This window comes from Biomphalaria glabrata, chromosome 2, assembly GCF_947242115.1.
Source record: "Biomphalaria glabrata chromosome 2, xgBioGlab47.1, whole genome shotgun sequence".
In the NCBI taxonomy this organism is placed as follows: Eukaryota; Metazoa; Mollusca; class Gastropoda; family Planorbidae; genus Biomphalaria; species Biomphalaria glabrata.
In genome coordinates, this window is record NC_074712.1 from 6985679 (window position 1) to 7004160 (window position 18482).

The 18482-nt window shown below is 36.5% G+C and overlaps 1 protein-coding gene across 1 annotated transcript; it reads left to right on the forward strand.

Moving 5' to 3' along the window:
- The first annotated feature begins 7436 nt into the window (after positions 1–7436).
- On the forward strand, positions 7437–9096 carry LOC106057687 (uncharacterized). Its single transcript, XM_013215036.2, has one exon. The coding sequence runs from the start codon at positions 7900–7902 to the stop codon at positions 8977–8979; it is 1080 nt and encodes a 359-aa protein (XP_013070490.2). The 5' UTR covers positions 7437–7899; the 3' UTR covers positions 8980–9096.
- The last annotated feature ends 9386 nt before the right edge of the window (positions 9097–18482 follow it).

Sequence of the window (18482 nt, forward strand, 5' to 3'; positions counted from 1 at the left end):
GATTACTTGTGTCAAACAAAAACTCGTGGCTGTCCCCTTCGGGTCCGATGTACTCACAGATTGCAATGCAGATTACAATTTTCGCACTAACACTGTATTTGCAAATAAACGCATTAATCTCTCCTTTTTTTTTTCTAAAACAAAAATAAAATTAAAATGTTTTATTACCAATGTCAGAACACTTCTTCTAATTTACATTTCATCATACAATAGTGTTACATATGACGGCGCGGTGGCTGAGCGGTAAAGCGCATAACGTCCGAACCGAGATCCGAGGTTCGAATCCTGGTGGACTGGAATTATTTGTTTTGTCCCTCCCCCTCCCAGCTCTAATTGGTAACTGACATTAATTGGGGGGAAGGTAAAGGTCGTTGAGCCGGCATCGTTAACCTTGGGTTAACCAGAAGCGTGGTCGAGAGGCTTGAACTTGGCTTGGCTTGGCTACCTAGAAGGGGGCTCGAGGTTCGACACCCAACTCGGGCAGAGTTGCGTTTACTGAGCGCCTTAAGGCAGCACGAAAACCAACTCCTAGATGCCCCCTCTCCCCCCCCCCCCCCACTGGTCCATTAAGGAGATCGGACCAAAGCGCATGCTATAGGCATGAAAGTAGCGCTCTATAAAAGCTATAATAATAATGGCCTTTACATCATCTGCCCTATAGATGGAAAGGTCTGAAAGGGGGACTTTACTTTATTACACATACCACATACGGTTGACCATAATGTAGAGCCTGGACGCGGATTCGTTAACTCGTTTGTCTAGTGTGTTGTTGTGAGTGAGATACAAACAGAATGAAAGTAAAATTCGTGTCTAATTATCCAATATTAAAAGCAAAATACTACATAAGAATTATTTAAATTCCTGTTCAAAGTGTAAAATATTTCAATGGAAAAAACAACAGTTTGCACAATTTTAAAACAAATGAACAATATATAGGTAATGATGTGAATCAAATTGACAAAAGAGCTTATAATTATTTTTAGATGTATAAGTGACTAATGGTCGGAAATACGAATGAGCATAAGCAACGAAAGATAAGAATGTCAATGGCTAACTCCAATATACTTTCTTATTCTTGCACATAACTTTCTCTCTGCCAGATCTACATTTGGGTTAATGAGCCTATTTATCTTCTTCCTCATTCTCTTTATTTCTTCTTCTTTTTCCTCTTTCTCTTCATTTCTTCTTCCTGTTCTAACTCTAGAACATTTTGTTCGATGATGGCAAAGTAGTTACATTTTACATCTGTAACTGTTGTACATCTAAATGCCATTTAAAAAAAGACAAGATCAGATGGAACTTGGCTTTCAATTCGTTGCACGCTATCTTTCCACACTTTGCACTGTAAGAATTGGGTCCATTAGATCTGATTGAAACTGTCGTGCAGAGAGTTCATTAAGTCTTTTATCTGAACGGATTGAAGCAAAAGATGAAAAGGAAAACGTTGCGGAAACGTAACGTTAAACAGTTAGCCGACCTTTAATTTATAAACAGCACAAATAAGCAAAGTAATGAAACCAACAAAAACATGAACATGAAAACTGGTAATACAAGTTGGATTTTAAACTCTTACACACTATCCACAGACTGTACTATAGTAAGATTCAAAGGAATTCTTCATTTTGCTCATTACTGTTTCACTACCCTGTTATGATTAAGCTTCTATAGCTTTGTTGTTTGTTATCAGAAAATGTTGCATTTGGTATAGAATTATAGGGAAATGCATGCTCCTTTTATACAACACGATGTCAAGCTTATAAAATTAAACATTAATTTATTTTAAAGGTCAAAATCAACGATGGTATCGTCGATTAGGAGAGAAAGAGTTAAGTCTATTAGTACCCTATGCTATAGTAAAATGTGTATTTATGACAGATATACGGCACTACGCCAGCTAATTATTAGATATGGCACTTTGACTCTATTTGAAAAGTAGGAATTGACCATCCTAAGTGTAATGCGAAACTAGAAAGAATCTGTTTCCAGCTCGGAGTCAAACTTCTATTACATGCTCTATTACAAATAACACATTAAGCTCCAGAAGCAGTCTTAAAAAAAGAAACACTTCAAACATAAAAAAGAACACTTTGTATTCTGTTTCCAAGCGTAAAGTCACTGACCTAATGTGGACGTCTCTAGCAACATTATTGAGTCAAATCGATATCAACTTTAAACTCTCTAATGAAAGAAGTGAGAAACTATTACCAACATAACTGCGTAATGTAGAACTGGCGACGAACGGGGCAATAAGCTATGAAATAATTTCGTCAAACCAATCTAGCAAACAGGGTAGTAAGTAGTGGCGTAGCTAGGAATAGGCCATCATCTGGGGGGGGGGGGCTTGACCTCTTTGTGGGCCCCTGCATTTTGCCTAATATTTAATATTTAATGAAAAAAAATCCGAACACTCATTTGGGGGAGCCCTTCAAGCGGGGCCAGGGAGGATTTTCAAGTTCTACACCTTTTCCCCACCCTAGCTACGCCACTGATAGTAAGCTATTGTGTCTATGAGATGAGGTAGAGAGTTGTTTTATTTTCCATTCTTCCACATCCACAATCACATTGCATCATCAATCATGTGTAGTCATGGTATGGAGTGTGTATGAGTGTGTGTGTCTCTATGGTGATTTTGGGAAGAGGCTAGCGACTGGTTGTGAATGATGCAAGATTAGCGGCATTGTCATCATCTGTTTAAGTAGAACAGACGACTCCAGATAGCCAGAGTGAAAAGACGTGTTTTTGTAGTGAGTTAGATTTTGTTCAAAATACAATTTTTATATTGTTACTAAAGTCTACTACATTTATTTATTTCAATCTCAAGTTAAAATGTGTCTCTATTGTAATAAAGGTATTTAGCATTGTTCACAAAGAAGTTATTTAAGTTATTTCAAGTTTTAGAAGTTAAGATTTAATAATACGCATTCAGCGTTTTAGTTGTCTACCATCAGTTTGGAGCTACAAGTCAACGACCGACAACAGCAAGCCAACAGCCACTGTAGTATAGTAGTGAGATTTAGATGCTTAAGCTTTGAAACACTGATTCATTTGTGGAAACTGCTAACTTAGCTTGGTAGCACTGACCTGCATAGGCGGCTAACATTAGCGGATCTCGTTCGCTACTTTCCCCCTCCCATATCCCACCACCAACTATTTCATCCATCTAATTCCGAGCAATAAAAGAGTTAATAATAGATCGGCACAAGTCCAATTGTCAAAGTAGGCGTTTTATTCAAGCCCAATAAAAAGTTCTCAATGACAACTCAGCTCTTAGCAAATAATATCACTGATTTTAAACCTAGAGCTTTAAAATACTATAAAATGACACTTCATTGATCGAAATAAAGTAGTAACCAGCAATCATTTTTAATCCTTCATATCTTCTGATTTTAACTCAAACTCACTGACATTTTCAATCTTGAAGTATCTAAAGTGAATGGGGTTTTAATGTAAATAATGTTCAATTGTTGGACTACTACTTCAGCTTGAACTATTTAGCAGGACAGACTAATAAGTTGGAACTTGTTTGTTTTGACAACCTCCTCCATGAAAAATGGTGTTCGTAATTTGAAAGTTGCTCCTAAGAAATGTATTACTCTGAGCTTCTCAAGGACTTTGAATCTATTCTTTTGACAAACTGTCTTCGTCAATCAACGCATGGCTGCGACACAGTGGACAAAAGAGGGGTGTCTCCATTGATTCTTTGCGCGACTGCTCTGTCAATTAGCTCAATATGAAAAGCATGTCACTTTAAGGGGTAGAGTGATATCGTAGTTTCACAGCCCTTTGCTTTATGGACATCCTTCATCAATTAAATTCTAGGTCCTTGTTGTTGTCTTTTTTAGTTATCTGCCTTTTATGTCCACCGTTATAAGTTCTTTTCTCCCTTTATAAGTTATTGTCTCCCTTTATAAGCTCTTGTTTTCCTTTTAAGTTATTGTCTCCCTTTATAAGTTATTGTCTCCCTTAACAAGTTATAGTCTTCCTTTATATGTTTTTGTCTTCCTTAATAAGTAATTGTCTCCCTTTCTAAGTTCTGTCTCCCTTAATAAGCTATTGTCCACCTTTCGGTCCTACTTTAATCATGAAGATATCTGGTGACGCTACCCCCACTGAATGTCCAGCTTTATGGATAAAACATCTCCTAGCACTCGTCCCACATTTATAAATTTTCAAAACTGTCACAGAACACCAAATTGGTATCACAACTTTAAATAGCAAAACTTTCTATTCTATTTAGGCCAGTATGTATTATTGTTGTTGTTTTAAAATCTATTTTTTTCCCTTTAAAATTTAAATCATTGTTATGATCATTGTTTTCCAACATTCTTGCTAATTAATTTAATCACACACCTCTAGCTCTCCGTCTGAACGAGACCACAGAATACATCGTCCTAATTATGCGTTTCCCATCGATCTGCTGATTAACGCTAGCTGGCTACAGCGGTATCCAATGTCAAGTACAACAATTACAAATTAATCACAGTAAACATAGCGCATGTGTAATCACGGGAGAGCTAATTATCGAAACACATCATTATTTCACAGAAAAATATTTGTATACTGAAAGATGGTATTTTTAAGAATATAGAGTTCCGTGTGTTTGGCTTGTTCTATATTATTTTTTTAATAATTCTAAGTCTAGCAAACAAACAAAAAATAGGTGTTAGACCTGCTGACTATCTGTTGTACAGAATAATGACTAGTTATCTAAGTTAATTCTATCTGTAACGAAAATCACTTTTTTTTGGGGGGGTATTTCGACGAACAGCAAGTTTAATACTATATAACTAGTAGACGATGTATCTAAGTCCTAAACTTTATTTAATAATTAAAAACAATCTTAAAGACGATACAATCAAACAACGGAGGAGAAACGGATGTTTTTATTTAAAAACTATAAATAGTGATTCGTACCTATGTATTGCAGAGTTTCAGACATGGCGGGAAAAAGAAACTATAAATAGCAAAGCTTTTTGGTGTATCCGGTGTGCAAAATAAAGAGAAGTGTTTATACGCTTTTTTTTTTTATTAAAGATATAGGATCTTTTTTTTTTTTAATTAAAGATATAGGATCTTTTTTTTTTTTAATTAAAGATATAGGATCTTTTTTTTTTTAATTAAAGATATAGGATCTTTTTTTTTTTAATTAAAGATATAGGATCTTTTTTTTTTTAAATTAAAGATATAGGATCTTTTTTTTTTTTTGACTATTTAGATCTGCGGAATCAAATATTCTAAGCTCTCTCCGTTGGCTGCACACTAATATTTCAATGCGGAGTATGCATTAGACTTTCCCTCGTGATATAAAACTTATTTAAAATGAAACGGGTAATTAGGTAGTGGTAATAAAAGGAAATTTGATACGAAGATCAACTGCCACGCTTCAGGGTATTGCTCACATTTCTAGCTCAATTTCTTTTCACAAAGCTTCTATCCACTCACTCTGTCGGTCTGGTACTAATTTCTGTACACGTTAGTTCTTCCACTTCCCCTTCTCGGATTAAGTTGAAACCTTGAATATTTATTCATTGTTCTTAACAAAATATGAATCTATTTTAAAAAAATTAACAAATAGTGGTAATTAATTAATTTGTTTAATATAGAAAAGAGACAATAAATCTTACAGTTTGTGAGAGATATGACTTTAAACACTTTTTTTTTTTAAATTTTGGTTGCATGTTTGGTTGGCAAATAGGAAGTTTAATTTAGCGTCCTTGACATTGTTTAATTTAGCGTCCTTGACATTGTTTAATTTAGCGTCCTTGAAATTGTTTAATTTAGCGTCCTTGAAATTGTGTAATTTAGCGTCCTTGAAATTGTTTAATATAGCGTCCTTGAAATTGTTTAATTTAGCGTCCTTGAAATTGTTTAATTTAGCGTCCTTGAAATTGTTTAATTTAAAATCCTTGAAATTGTTTAATTTAGCGTCCTTGAAATTGTTTAATTTAGCGTCCTTGAAATTGTTTAATTTAGCGTCCTTGAAATTGTTTAATTTAGCGTCCTTGAAATTGTTTAATTTAGCGTCCTTGAAATTGTTTAATTTAGCGTCCTTGAAATTGTTTAATTTAGCGTCCTTGAAATTGTTTAATTTAGTGTCCTTGACATAGGCTAGTTTATCGTCCTTGACATAGGCTAGTTTATCGTCAACATGTCTACTATAAGAAATGCAGTTTAGAAATGAGGCATAGACTTCTTTATTGATTCTGATTGGAACTGTGTTATAATTACGTAGACTTTTTAAAATTAAAAACAAAAAAAATGGGACCAGACACAATACACAAAGAAATCCATTGAGTGACCACAACGCACCGACGTCTGGATCTTACATCGTTATTCACGTTCGCCAGACAGCAAGCAGCACTTAAACATTCGGACAAAAGAACGAATTGACATTTTTTAGTTTCGCTTTAAAATGTTTATATTGCTTCACGGACTTCGTGTCTGAGAAACATCTACTTCGCTGTGCTGTTAAACCTGTGATTCGAGAGTCAGGAAAGAATTCATAAATGTAAAAACAATAACATTTACATCTGGACTATTCATGTAACTAAGCTCCGTGGCGAGATAGTTCATTATCTTCTGCATTGGTGATTCGGTGTATTTATAAATTGTCAGCCCCAGGGTAAAATTTGTATATGAAGTTTAGACTTGCTTTGCCAATGGTTGAAAGGCATTAATTTCAGCTTCAGTCCTCACGATGGACGTGTAAATCTAAATGTAAATCTAAATGTAAATCTAAATGACAATCTTTGCTACGGTTTCGCTTTTTATCTTGTTTTTGTCATACTCGGAATTGAATATGACTCACACAGCAATGGCTTGATGTCAATTACACGTAAACCTTGCAATACATGGGGCAGTTGGTGTGAAGCTCATCTTTTATATATTGCCCACGGTTAAGGAGGGTATCTTGTCGACAGAACAACGACCAACCGCCTTTGCTTTTCCCCAACTAACTTCACGTACCTATTAAAATGGATGGATCCAGAAAGTTATAGACATCCTGAAGTTGACAATCTCAGGATTCACTGGAATTCGAATTCGTAAGCCAGGGCTTTAACTCTCAGCCACCGCCATCTTGCACGTCCTTAAAGTATAAACCATAACGACAGATGCATGGCATTGACTAGCTGCGAAATATTGTGTAGATCAGTGCTTCCCAAAATTTTCATTTAACGGAGCACTTCCCACGTTCTGTGTATTTACCGGGACACTTCCCACGTTCTGTGTATTTACCGGGACACTTCCCACGTTCTGTGTATTTACCGGGACACTTTCCACTTTCTGTGTATTTACCGGGACACTTTCCACTTTCTGTGTATTTACCGGGACACTTTTCAAGTTCTGTGTATTTACCGGAACACTTTCCACGTTCTGTGTATTTACCGGGACACTTCCCACTTTCTGTGTATTTACCGGGACACTTCCCACGTTCTGTGTATTTACCGGGACACTTCCCACGTTCTGTGTATTTACCGGGACACTTCCCACGTTCTGTGTATTTACCGGGACACTTTGCTTAGTTTCTTTACAGAGGTTAATTTACGTCCTACCGGTACTAGTTAATTGTTCCAGTAGTTCGTGGAACACCGACTCAGGCCTCGAGGAACAATAGGGTTCCGTGGAACAACTTTTGGGAAGCACTGTTGTCGATGGAGAGCTACTATCTTCTAAAAAAGTCTTGCGATTTCAACTAAATTTACTTATGATGTAATGAGAATAGGCATCATGTATTATTTCGACAATGTTAACAAAACAATATGTGCAGATACTTTAAAACTTACTGAAAGGTCATGAAAAAGTTTATTACAAAGACTACCCAAGCAGTACAAAGTAGCTGAGTAAGATTATCGGATGTTGTTGATTTTGTTTTTGTTCAAGTTGTAAGTAAAAAAAAAAATGAGTAACAGTACAGTCCTAAATAACGTTTTGGCAACACAGTCTTATTTGACGGACAAGATTATCGGCGACAAGGTTCGACAAATCTGGTATGTAGTTCTAAAGTGTGCCATGTACGACCTGTTTGCTACCATCGGCATTGTAGCGAATGTCATTAATCTTTCAGTCTTCTGGGAAATGGGATGCCACGATAGTGCTGGAGTTACGTTAATCTCCCTGACACTGTCTGACCTGGTCAGCCTCCTGATCTTATTTTGGATGGGAATGTGCTATAACCCTTTGTTTACCTATTCTGACGTCAGCTTTGACACTCAGTCCGTCGTGTACCTCTCCGGCGGCTGGCTGAAGATCTACATTTCCAGGGTGACCAGCTGGATTACCGCATTTCTCTCTTTAGAGAGATGCCTCTGCATCGCAATGCCCTTGCGGGTCAGGCGGGCGCTGACCAAGTCCAGATCCGTCTACATTAACGCTGGCATCTTCGTTGTCATCTTCTGCATGCTGCCTCCCATCTACTCGACGACCTGGCTAGACTGGCAGTGGTTTCCAGACCGGAACAGAACCCTCCTGGGGTTAGACTTCTCCAGCGACCGCGATCATGTCTATGACACTGTAGCCTTGGTCAACGTCGTCCTGACCTACGTATCCTTCTTCATCATTCTGGCCTGCACTCTGCTCCTGGTGGCTACCCTCAACAAGCAGCTTCAGTGGAGGAACGCTACGTCCAAGAAGCTCAGCTCGGCCTCATCCAAGGAGCTCCGGGTCAACAAGATGATCGTCCTCATCGCTCTGCTCTTCATCTCTTTCTTCTTCCCGGGCACCGTGGTGCTGCTCGTCATGGTCTTCGTGCCAGAGTTCAACAAGGGTATGTTCTACAACAACCTCTTCACTGTGGTCTGGGCATTTATTCACATCCTGGAAGCCTGGAACTCTTCCTTCAACATTTTTGTCTATTACCACATGAGCTCCAAGTTTCGTTCCATCTTAAACTACAAGTTTCGCTGTTTACGTCGGAGTTTTGGTAAGACAGTAACGGACAAGTTAGACCAATGTAATTATGACAGCACAGACTTTCAGTAAGGAAACACCCCGAATTCCTTGCATCTATTCCATTATTCCAAAAGAATTCTTACTAAGTACTACACCTATTTTCAACGAAGTAATTCCGGAGTCAAAGAGTTAATATAAGATACTACGGCTTTTAAAATGGTGTATGTTGTATAATGGTCCTACAGTCTTATATGATTTTAATGACTCATAAGCAAAGTCAAATTAAACATCGATTTTTGTGTGCATTCCTAGGTTCACAATGTTTGAATTCGGTATGGCATCGCATTCGCAATAATTGAATTGATTGAAAATAAAAAAAAAACATTAGTTTGTTGTATGTAATAATTTCTTTATAGATGTTTTGTATGTGATAAACGTTTGTTTACTTTGTTTACATATTATCAAATTTGGTAAACATGTATTTCTCCATTTCCTTTGATGAACTGCAATGCAGCTTTGAATTAACTGCCATGTACATTTCAATACTTCTTGTATGAAAATCATTGAAGATTAAATACAGCTTTCGTTATTTTTAGCACAAATATCAAAAGTCCGAATGATCAAGCATCACATCTACCTAACTTATATGCTTTCGAGCCTTGGACGCCGACTAAAGAACTAGAGTGCAGGATCCTAGCAATGACATTGAGAGTCTATGGAAGGATACTAAGTCTCACATACAAAGATCGCATCACGAACGAAGAGATTAGCGACAGGATTAGTACAGCGATTGGACCCCACAATGACCTCTAACTACTGTCGAAAAACGCAAAATAAATTTCTATGGCCATATTACAAGATCCTCAGGGCTCGCAAGGACCTTCCTTCAGGGAACAGTACCAGGGAAAAGAAAAAAAAATAAAGCGAGAAGACAACCTAAAAGAATGGACGGGCCTGCCATTGAGAGAGGTTCCATCCTAGCCAAATAGAGACAAGAATGAAGAAAGACGGTGTGGTGCCCCAACGGTCCAACAGTCTTACGTATAGAGTATAGGTGAAGATGAAGGTATTTAACCATATTACTGAAAATAATACAACGCAAATGCTGGTATTTTAATGTTTTTATAATAGAAACAAGATGTTTAAAATATTCTTTTATTCCCATGTGTGGCTGCGCTATGCTCATTGTAACTCGAGTGGGCTGGCAGGAAAGACGATTTTTTCTAACATTTTATTTAAACTATTTACAGTGTCAGCTTATAATTTAGTAGTGGACATTATATGGAAAGTTGTTCTATCAAAGCTATCTTTAGTTACGTGCATTGTATACAATATAATAAAATATAAAATTCAATTTTCTACCATATACCATATAATTATGTATTCTATAGCATCTCTTTTTCATTACAATAGCATCGCCGTTCCGATTTGACTGTAAAGGTGAAGTTTTTTTTTCTCTTTATTACATTTTGTCTAACGTTACGGGATTACGAAACAATATTTTTAAAAAATGAACGAATAAGTTAATCAATTAGTGGTAATTAATTTTGTTTCGTACAGAAAAGAAAGCTTATCCCTCAGTTTTGATATATATGGCAGTGATTTTTGTGTTCTTCTCCTTAGACAAGCTATCTCTGTATTATTATTATTTTTATTATTATTTTCTTGTTTATTCTTATATTTTGCTAAGTGAACTGTTTGATAGTTCAAGATCAGAAATATTGATAGAGAAAATTAGTAAGTTAAAGAGAACTAGTCAAACTCAAACTCAGGTCAGTTGCGGACGGTCTATTGAATTAAAGGAAGTTGAAGTAACTGGAAGGTTTATACTAAAATTTTATAAGTCGATAAAAGGCAAGCCAAAAAGTTAGTCCCATTTTAAGCAAACAAATGAGGAATGCAGTTTTTCCAGTGGCTACGCAGTCCCAGCTGTGACCTATATACTTTAATGCATAAAAACTGTCCGCCGGTGGTAGATTACGATTTTCTTGTAGCCTTCTGCGTCTGTCATTAAGCTTATTACTAGACGACAAATGTGTAAAGTGGATGATAGGAAAGTGGATGATAGGAAAGTGGAGGATAGGAAAGTGGATGATAAGAAAGTGGATGCTAAAAGTTATGGAGGAAATATTTCCTCAATAGAAGAACCCAGTTTAAGTCGTCAGCCTTTCTCCCAGTACAATTAAATGGCGAATGAAAAACTGGAGTTTAATTCTTCAGTCAAAAGTAATAATCAAACCAGTACATTTCCAAATAATTTATATTGTTGTTAAGTACAACCACATAGCTGAAACCGCCCAACTCATGGAGTTTATTTGCGTTACAAACAACATTTGTGAAATCCTTAACGAGCTTGCAGCTAAGAAAATTATGGGACCTCCACTCGCGAAGTGTAAACCACTTATAAACAATCTTTCTTTAGTACAGTAGTAAAGTTCCCCCTTTCAGACCTTGTGGTCTATAGGGCAGATGATGTAAAGGTCATCTGTTTTTGTGGCCCACGGTTAATGAGGGAGTCATGTGGCCATCACAACTACCAACCGCCTTTACTTTTCCTCAACTAATTTCAGGCACCCATTAGAGCTGGGTAAACTCAGAGGAGCCCAAAAATCCCGAAATAAAAACCCGGGATACCCGCTTTACAGCTCAGCCACCGTGCCTCCATAATTTTAAGAGGGAAAGAGCATCTTGGCAAGGTGTTGAACCCGGGCCTCGTGAAGGAGATTGTGTTTAAAACTGTAAATGTCATCAAATCACAGTCGATGAACCACTTCACCTCAAATACTCTTAGTCTTTTGAACTGTTGGGGCACCACACAAGATCTGTTGACCTTCTCGATTCCTCTCTGTTTGCCTTGGATAGAATTTCATTCAATCACAGGCCTGTCCATAATTTAATATTGTCTTTCCATGGCTTTCTCTATCTACCTCTTCTATTTCTGGTACTGTTCCCCGAAGAAAGGTCTTTGTAGAGCCCTGAGGACCTCACCACAAGCCAAAACATTTTAATTTTAACTTCTTTACTTTCATCTTTTAGTAAATGAACTCAGGGTTGGATTGAAGGGAAGGGCAGGCGGGGCCACCACATACTTAAATCCGGCCCTGGGCGGGACCACCACATGCTTAAATCCGGCCCTGGGCGGGGCCATCATTTACTTACATCCGGCCCTGGGCGGGGCCACCACATACTTAAATCCGGCCCTGGGCGGGCGGGGCCACCACATACTTAAATCCGGCCCTGAATACACTACAGCCTTGAACTATTTAGAACGACATTAGGAAGCTAAATGATTTCTCTTTTTACTCTCGAAATTTGTTTTGCTATGAAAATAATCTCCCTTTGCGAGGATCCACAAAGAGTTTATTTGACACAAAAAAAAATATATTATTTTTTCAATTAATACAGACGATTTCAAAATTTGAGCGAAATAGAACATAAAAACCTGGAAATTGTGAAAGCACACACTTTCACTAATTTAGAAAAAAAAAATAGATTCTACGCCAGATATGTCTCATACCAAACTAATTACTATTATTATTGCTTGTGTTTCTTATAGACCTCATGTAGAAATACATAAACATTTATTTGGAGTTTCGCAGAAATACTGATACTACTGGAGAAGGACTTAGTGACTTTGTCATAGAAAAACGCAAAGTTAAAATTCGAAATAATAATAATAATAATCTTTATTATGCATAAGGAATAAGTCTCACAATTTGTGCATTGGGTACGAAATATGAAAGGAAAAAAGGAATGATATATAAAACGGATTTAAATCAAAGGGAGCTTTCGGTACAGTGTCCAAAGAATTGTTTTCTAGAAAAAAAAAGAAGGGCGGCATTTCTTTAATTTCACACGCTGGCGATAGCATTAAGCTCATAAGAGAGTGGATATAATTATGACAAAAAAACAAAGAGCTGCCCTTTGGGATTGGCTACCTTTTTTTTTAATATGCTATTCAGCCACTGACCTTTAATAAGAGAATTGATATGAAAAGGTCACCTCTTGAAAATTATCTCATTGTATGGACCGCATTTCAGTTCACGTAAATTGTCCAAAAGCGCCATTTAATATTCATACACAAATCACCTATTCTGAAACACAAGAAATTTATATATAAAATATAAAAGCCTAAATCTTCGTCAGTACTTGGTACGCTGCAATTTTTATATGTGACTCATTTTCTTGTGTCACTTATATTCAGCGAAAATGGCAATTAAAGTTTTCAAAAGAGACACGATAGGACACATTTAGAGTTAATGTAAACTTTTTTTCTGAGGTGAAGTCGGCGAAAAACGTTTATGTCTGCACAGGATGGGAACTATATATACAGGGCCAGTGCGAGGACCACTGCAACTTATGCTGCCGCAGTGGGCCTCGCACTTTCATAGGCCCCGCGCGAATTCTAGGTGTAAAGTATTAAATTAAGCCATTTTAACTTATTATCAAAGGGTTCCTGGAATTCTCCTGAAATTGTAAAATATACGAAAAAGTCATGAAAATCTCTGAAATTATTAAAATCTTTTGAAAACTTATGCAAATCTCCTTAAAAACAGACAAAATTGTCTTTTCGGGTGTCATTCAATATGGAAAACGCCAATCCTAATCGCGTTTAAAAAAAAAACGGCATTGTCAGCTTTCATTTAATAAAAATGTAATAATAAGGTGAATTTTAACCAAAACAAGAAGTTCAAATTCTTAATTTACTTTAAATCTATCTCGACCTCTTAAAAAAAAAAAGCGATATTCTGTTAGTCGAAATCTGAAAGACAGATCTGAATGTTTATCGGCTTCGTTTTGGAAAACTACTATCTACTGTAGAAGGCTCATAAAGTTAATTTGATAAGGATTTTGTACTTAGTGAAGTATAAATAAAATGCAAAGACGAATTTTTTTTCTGATACAAAATCTTAATTTTCACATATTATCCTAATCAAAACCCAGAATGGGCCCCGCGCAATCCGTTTCGCATAGACAACTATACATCATTTGATATTGTAAGACGTTGACTTGTAGCACCCATCTTCTGGTAGACAACTATACATCATTTGATATTGTAAGACGTTGACTTGTAGCACCCATCTTCTGGTAGACAACTATACATCATTTGATATTGTAAGACGTTGACTTGTATCACCCATCTTGTGGTAGACAACTATAAATCATTTGATATTGTAAGACGTTGACTTGTAGCACCCATCTTCTGGTAGACAACTATACATCATTTGATATTGTAAGACGTTGACTTGTAGCACCCATCTTCTGGTAGACAACTATACATCATTTGATATTGTAAGACGTTGACTTGTAGCACCCATCTTCTGGTAGACAACTATACATCATTTGATATTGTAGGCCGTTGACTTGTAGGACCCATCTTCTGGTAGACAACTATACATCATTTGATATTGTAAGACGTTGACTTGTAGCACCCATCTTCTGGTAGACAACTATACATCATTTGATATTGTAAGACGTTGACTTGTAGCAACCATCTTCTGGTAGACAACTATACATCATTTGATATTGTAAGACGTTGACTTGTAGCAACCATCTTCTGGTAGACAACTATACATCATTTGATATTGTAGGTCGTTGACTTGTAGCACCCAACTTCTGGTAGACAACTATACATCATTTGATATTGTAGGCCGTTGACTTGTAGGACCCATCTTCTGGTAGACAACTATACACCATTTGATATTGTAAGACGTTGACTTGTAGCACCCATCTTCTGGTAGACAACTATACATCATTTGATATTGTAGGCCGTTGACTTGTAGGACCCATCTTCTGGTAGACAACTATACATCATTTGATATTGTAAGACGTTGACTTGTAGCACCCATCTTCTGGTAGACAACTATACATCATTTGATATTTTAGGTCGTTGACTTGTAGGACCCATCTTCTGGTAGACAACTATACATCATTTGATATTGTAAGACGTTGACTTGTAGCACCCATCTTCTGGTAGACAACTATACACCATTTGATATTGTAAGACGTTGACTTGTAGCACCCATCTTCTGGTAGACAACTATACATCATTTGATATTGTAAGACGTTGACTTGTAGCGCCCAACTTCTGGTAGACAACTATACATCATTTGATATTGTAGGCCGTTGACTTGTAGCGCCCATCTTCTGGTAGACAACTATACATCATTTGATATTGTAAGACGTTGACTTGTAGCACCCATCTTCTGGTAGACAACTATACATCATTTGATATTGTAAGACGTTGACTTGTAGCACCCATCTTCTGGTAGACAACTATACATCATTTGATATTGTAAGACGTTGACTTGTAGCACCCATCTTCTGGTAGACAACTATACATCATTTGATATTGTAAGACTTGTAGCACCCATCTTCTGGTAGACAACTATACATCATTTGATATTGTAAGACGTTGACTTGTAGCACCCATCTTCTGGTAGACAACTATACACCATTTGATATTGTAAGACGTTGACTTGTAGCACCCATCTTCTGGTAGACAACTATACATCATTTGATATTGTAAGACGTTGACTTGTAGCGCCCAACTTCTGGTAGACAACTATACATCATTTGATATTGTAGGCCGTTGACTTGTAGCGCCCATCTTCTGGTAGACAACTATACATCATTTGATATTGTAAGACGTTGACTTGTAGCACCCATCTTCTGGTAGACAACTATACATCATTTGATATTGTAAGACGTTGACTTGTAGCACCCATCTTCTGGTAGACAACTATACATCATTTGATATTGTAAGACGTTGACTTGTAGCACCCATCTTCTGGTAGACAACTATACATCATTTGATATTGTAAGACTTGTAGCACCCATCTTCTGGTAGACAACTATACATCATTTGATATTGTAAGACTTGTAGCACCCATCTTCTGGTAGACAACTATACATCATTTGATATTGTAAGACGTTGACTTGTAGCACCCATCTTGTGGTAGACAACTATACATCATTTGATATTGTAAGACGTTGACTTGTGCCACACGTCTTCTAGACAACTATACATCATTTGATATTGTAAGACGTTGACTTGTGCCACACGTCTTCTAGACAACTATACATCATTTGATATTGTAAGACGTTGACTTGTGCCACACGTCTTCTAGACAACTATACATCATTTGATATTGTAGGCCGTTGACTTGTGCCACACGTCTTCTAGACAACTATACATCATTTGATATTGTAGGCCGTTGACTTGTAGCACCCATCTTCTGGTAGACAACTATACATCATTTGATATTGTAAGACGTTGACTTGTACCAGACTGCTACTAGACAACTATACATCATTTGATACTGTAAGACCTTGACTTGTACCAGACTGCTACTAGACAACTATACATCATTTGATATTGTAAGACGTTGACTTGTACCAGACTGCTACTAGACAACTATACATCATTTGATATTGTAAGACGTTGACTTGTAGCACCCATCTTGTGGTAGACAACTATACATCATTTGATATTGTAAGACGTTGACTTGTGCCACACGTCTTCTAGACAACTATACATCATTTGATATTGTAAGACGTTGACTTGTGCCACACGTCTTCTAGACAACTATACATCATTTGATATTGTAAGACGTTGACTTGTGCCACACGTCTTCTAGACAACTATACATCATTTGATATTGTAGGCCGTTGACTTGTGCCACACGTCTTCTAGACAACTATACATCATTTGATATTGTAAGACGTTGACTTGTGCCACACGTCTTCTAGACAACTATACATCATTTGATATTGTAAGACGTTGACTTGTACCAGACTGCTACTAGACAACTATACATCATTTGATACTGTAAGACCTTGACTTGTACCAGACTGCTACTAGACAACTATACATCATTTGATATTGTAAGACGTTGACTTGTACCAGACTGCTACTAGACAACTATACATCATTTGATATTGTAAGACGTTGACTTGTACCAGACTGCTACTAGACAACTAAACTTTAAAGGTTCATTACATCTTCAGTAGTAAAACTAGAAATAACTTGAATAGCGTCTTTGTGAACCAAACCAAATGTCACATTTATTAAAATATAGACACATTTAACTTGAGGGGAAATGAAACAAACTTATGTTTTAAACAAATCTGACTCAGAATAAAAACACGTCTTTACACTCTGGCATCCTGGAGTTGTCTCACGTCTTCAACACAGCTTATGACAGCGCCGCTTATCTTGCACCTTTCTACAAGATTAACATGAAATTAATGCTCTCTCTCTCTCTACAACTAACAATACTCTCATTCTTCATAATCATCTTGGAAACGCACACACACACACACACTGTAACAGTTATTTGGGAGAAAATTAAATATTCGAATGTGAGAAAGACGGGTAGAGACTAAAATAGCATCAGCGGAAACTTTTTGAAATGTCTTCTTAAACAAAACGACTTCAATAAATCTTTTTTCCGGAAGCCTAGGTAGAAAGCAATAAAAAGTAAAACTTAAAAGATGAAACGTTGTCACTTGATTTAATTTTAAACTTTGGTCATAGTTTTATTTTAACAGAATTAATACCTAAATACGGATTTGTATCTCAAAAACAAAATATTTTTGCTACTGAAAAAGAAAAATGCCACATTTTGCGCTTCTAAAGTAAGAAAAACAAACTGCCTTATATCATATGGTGGAGTGGTTGTTTTTAATTAAAAAAAAAAACTAAAATAATTAAAAACGAAACCTAGCCTACCAAGGATTCACAATGTAAATGAAAAAAAAAAACTAAAATATTTTTAGTTAGAATTTTTTATAACTTTTCTTATAAAAAATAATAATAAAAATTAACTGAAAGTTCGGTCGAGCAGAAAATTGCTTCAGTTGAAGTGAAATCCAACTCAGTTTTTATCTTCTAAACTGTGTTTCTCAACATTTACCAGTGATGTAAAAGAAAATTGCACCTCCCTTATCCAGATGGGGTGTAGGGGGTAACTGTAAGCTCCCACAATGAGGTCCGGCATGGTTTAAAAAATGTGATGAAAAATAAAAATAAATAACATATAAACACAATTAGTTTTGTTTTATATAAAAAGGGAAGATAAACACTGATGTATTAAGAGATATGGCAGTTTTTGTGCGGTGCTTTAACTTACATAATCTTTATTTTATTTGAAAGCATTTTAAAAAATATTTTCCTTGTTTCGTGTTATTCTTTTGAAAAACTTCCAATCCAACTATTTCAAATTACTTGTACATCTATGTTATGTGGACTAATATGTGATGTGATTGGCTTGACGGGACACGTGATCATTTGTTCTTAGGCTTGGCATTGTTAATAGCACAGTTTATCAAATAGACCTACATTTGGGTGTGTATCATTATTATGTCGTTATTGTTGTTTATACTTGGATATATGTTTAACAAAATAAAGTTTGGTAGAAAGAATGAGGCCTGGCCATACTCCATTTCATTTCTATATTCTAGAGGCACCTTATTGCTGGAGGGAAATAGTGGGAGTGAACTGTTTCAGCCTAAGAGTGAGAGAATGAGAGAGCGGGAAGGGGTTGGAAGAGTACACTGAAACAGTAGTTCTCATACATTGGTCCGCGGAC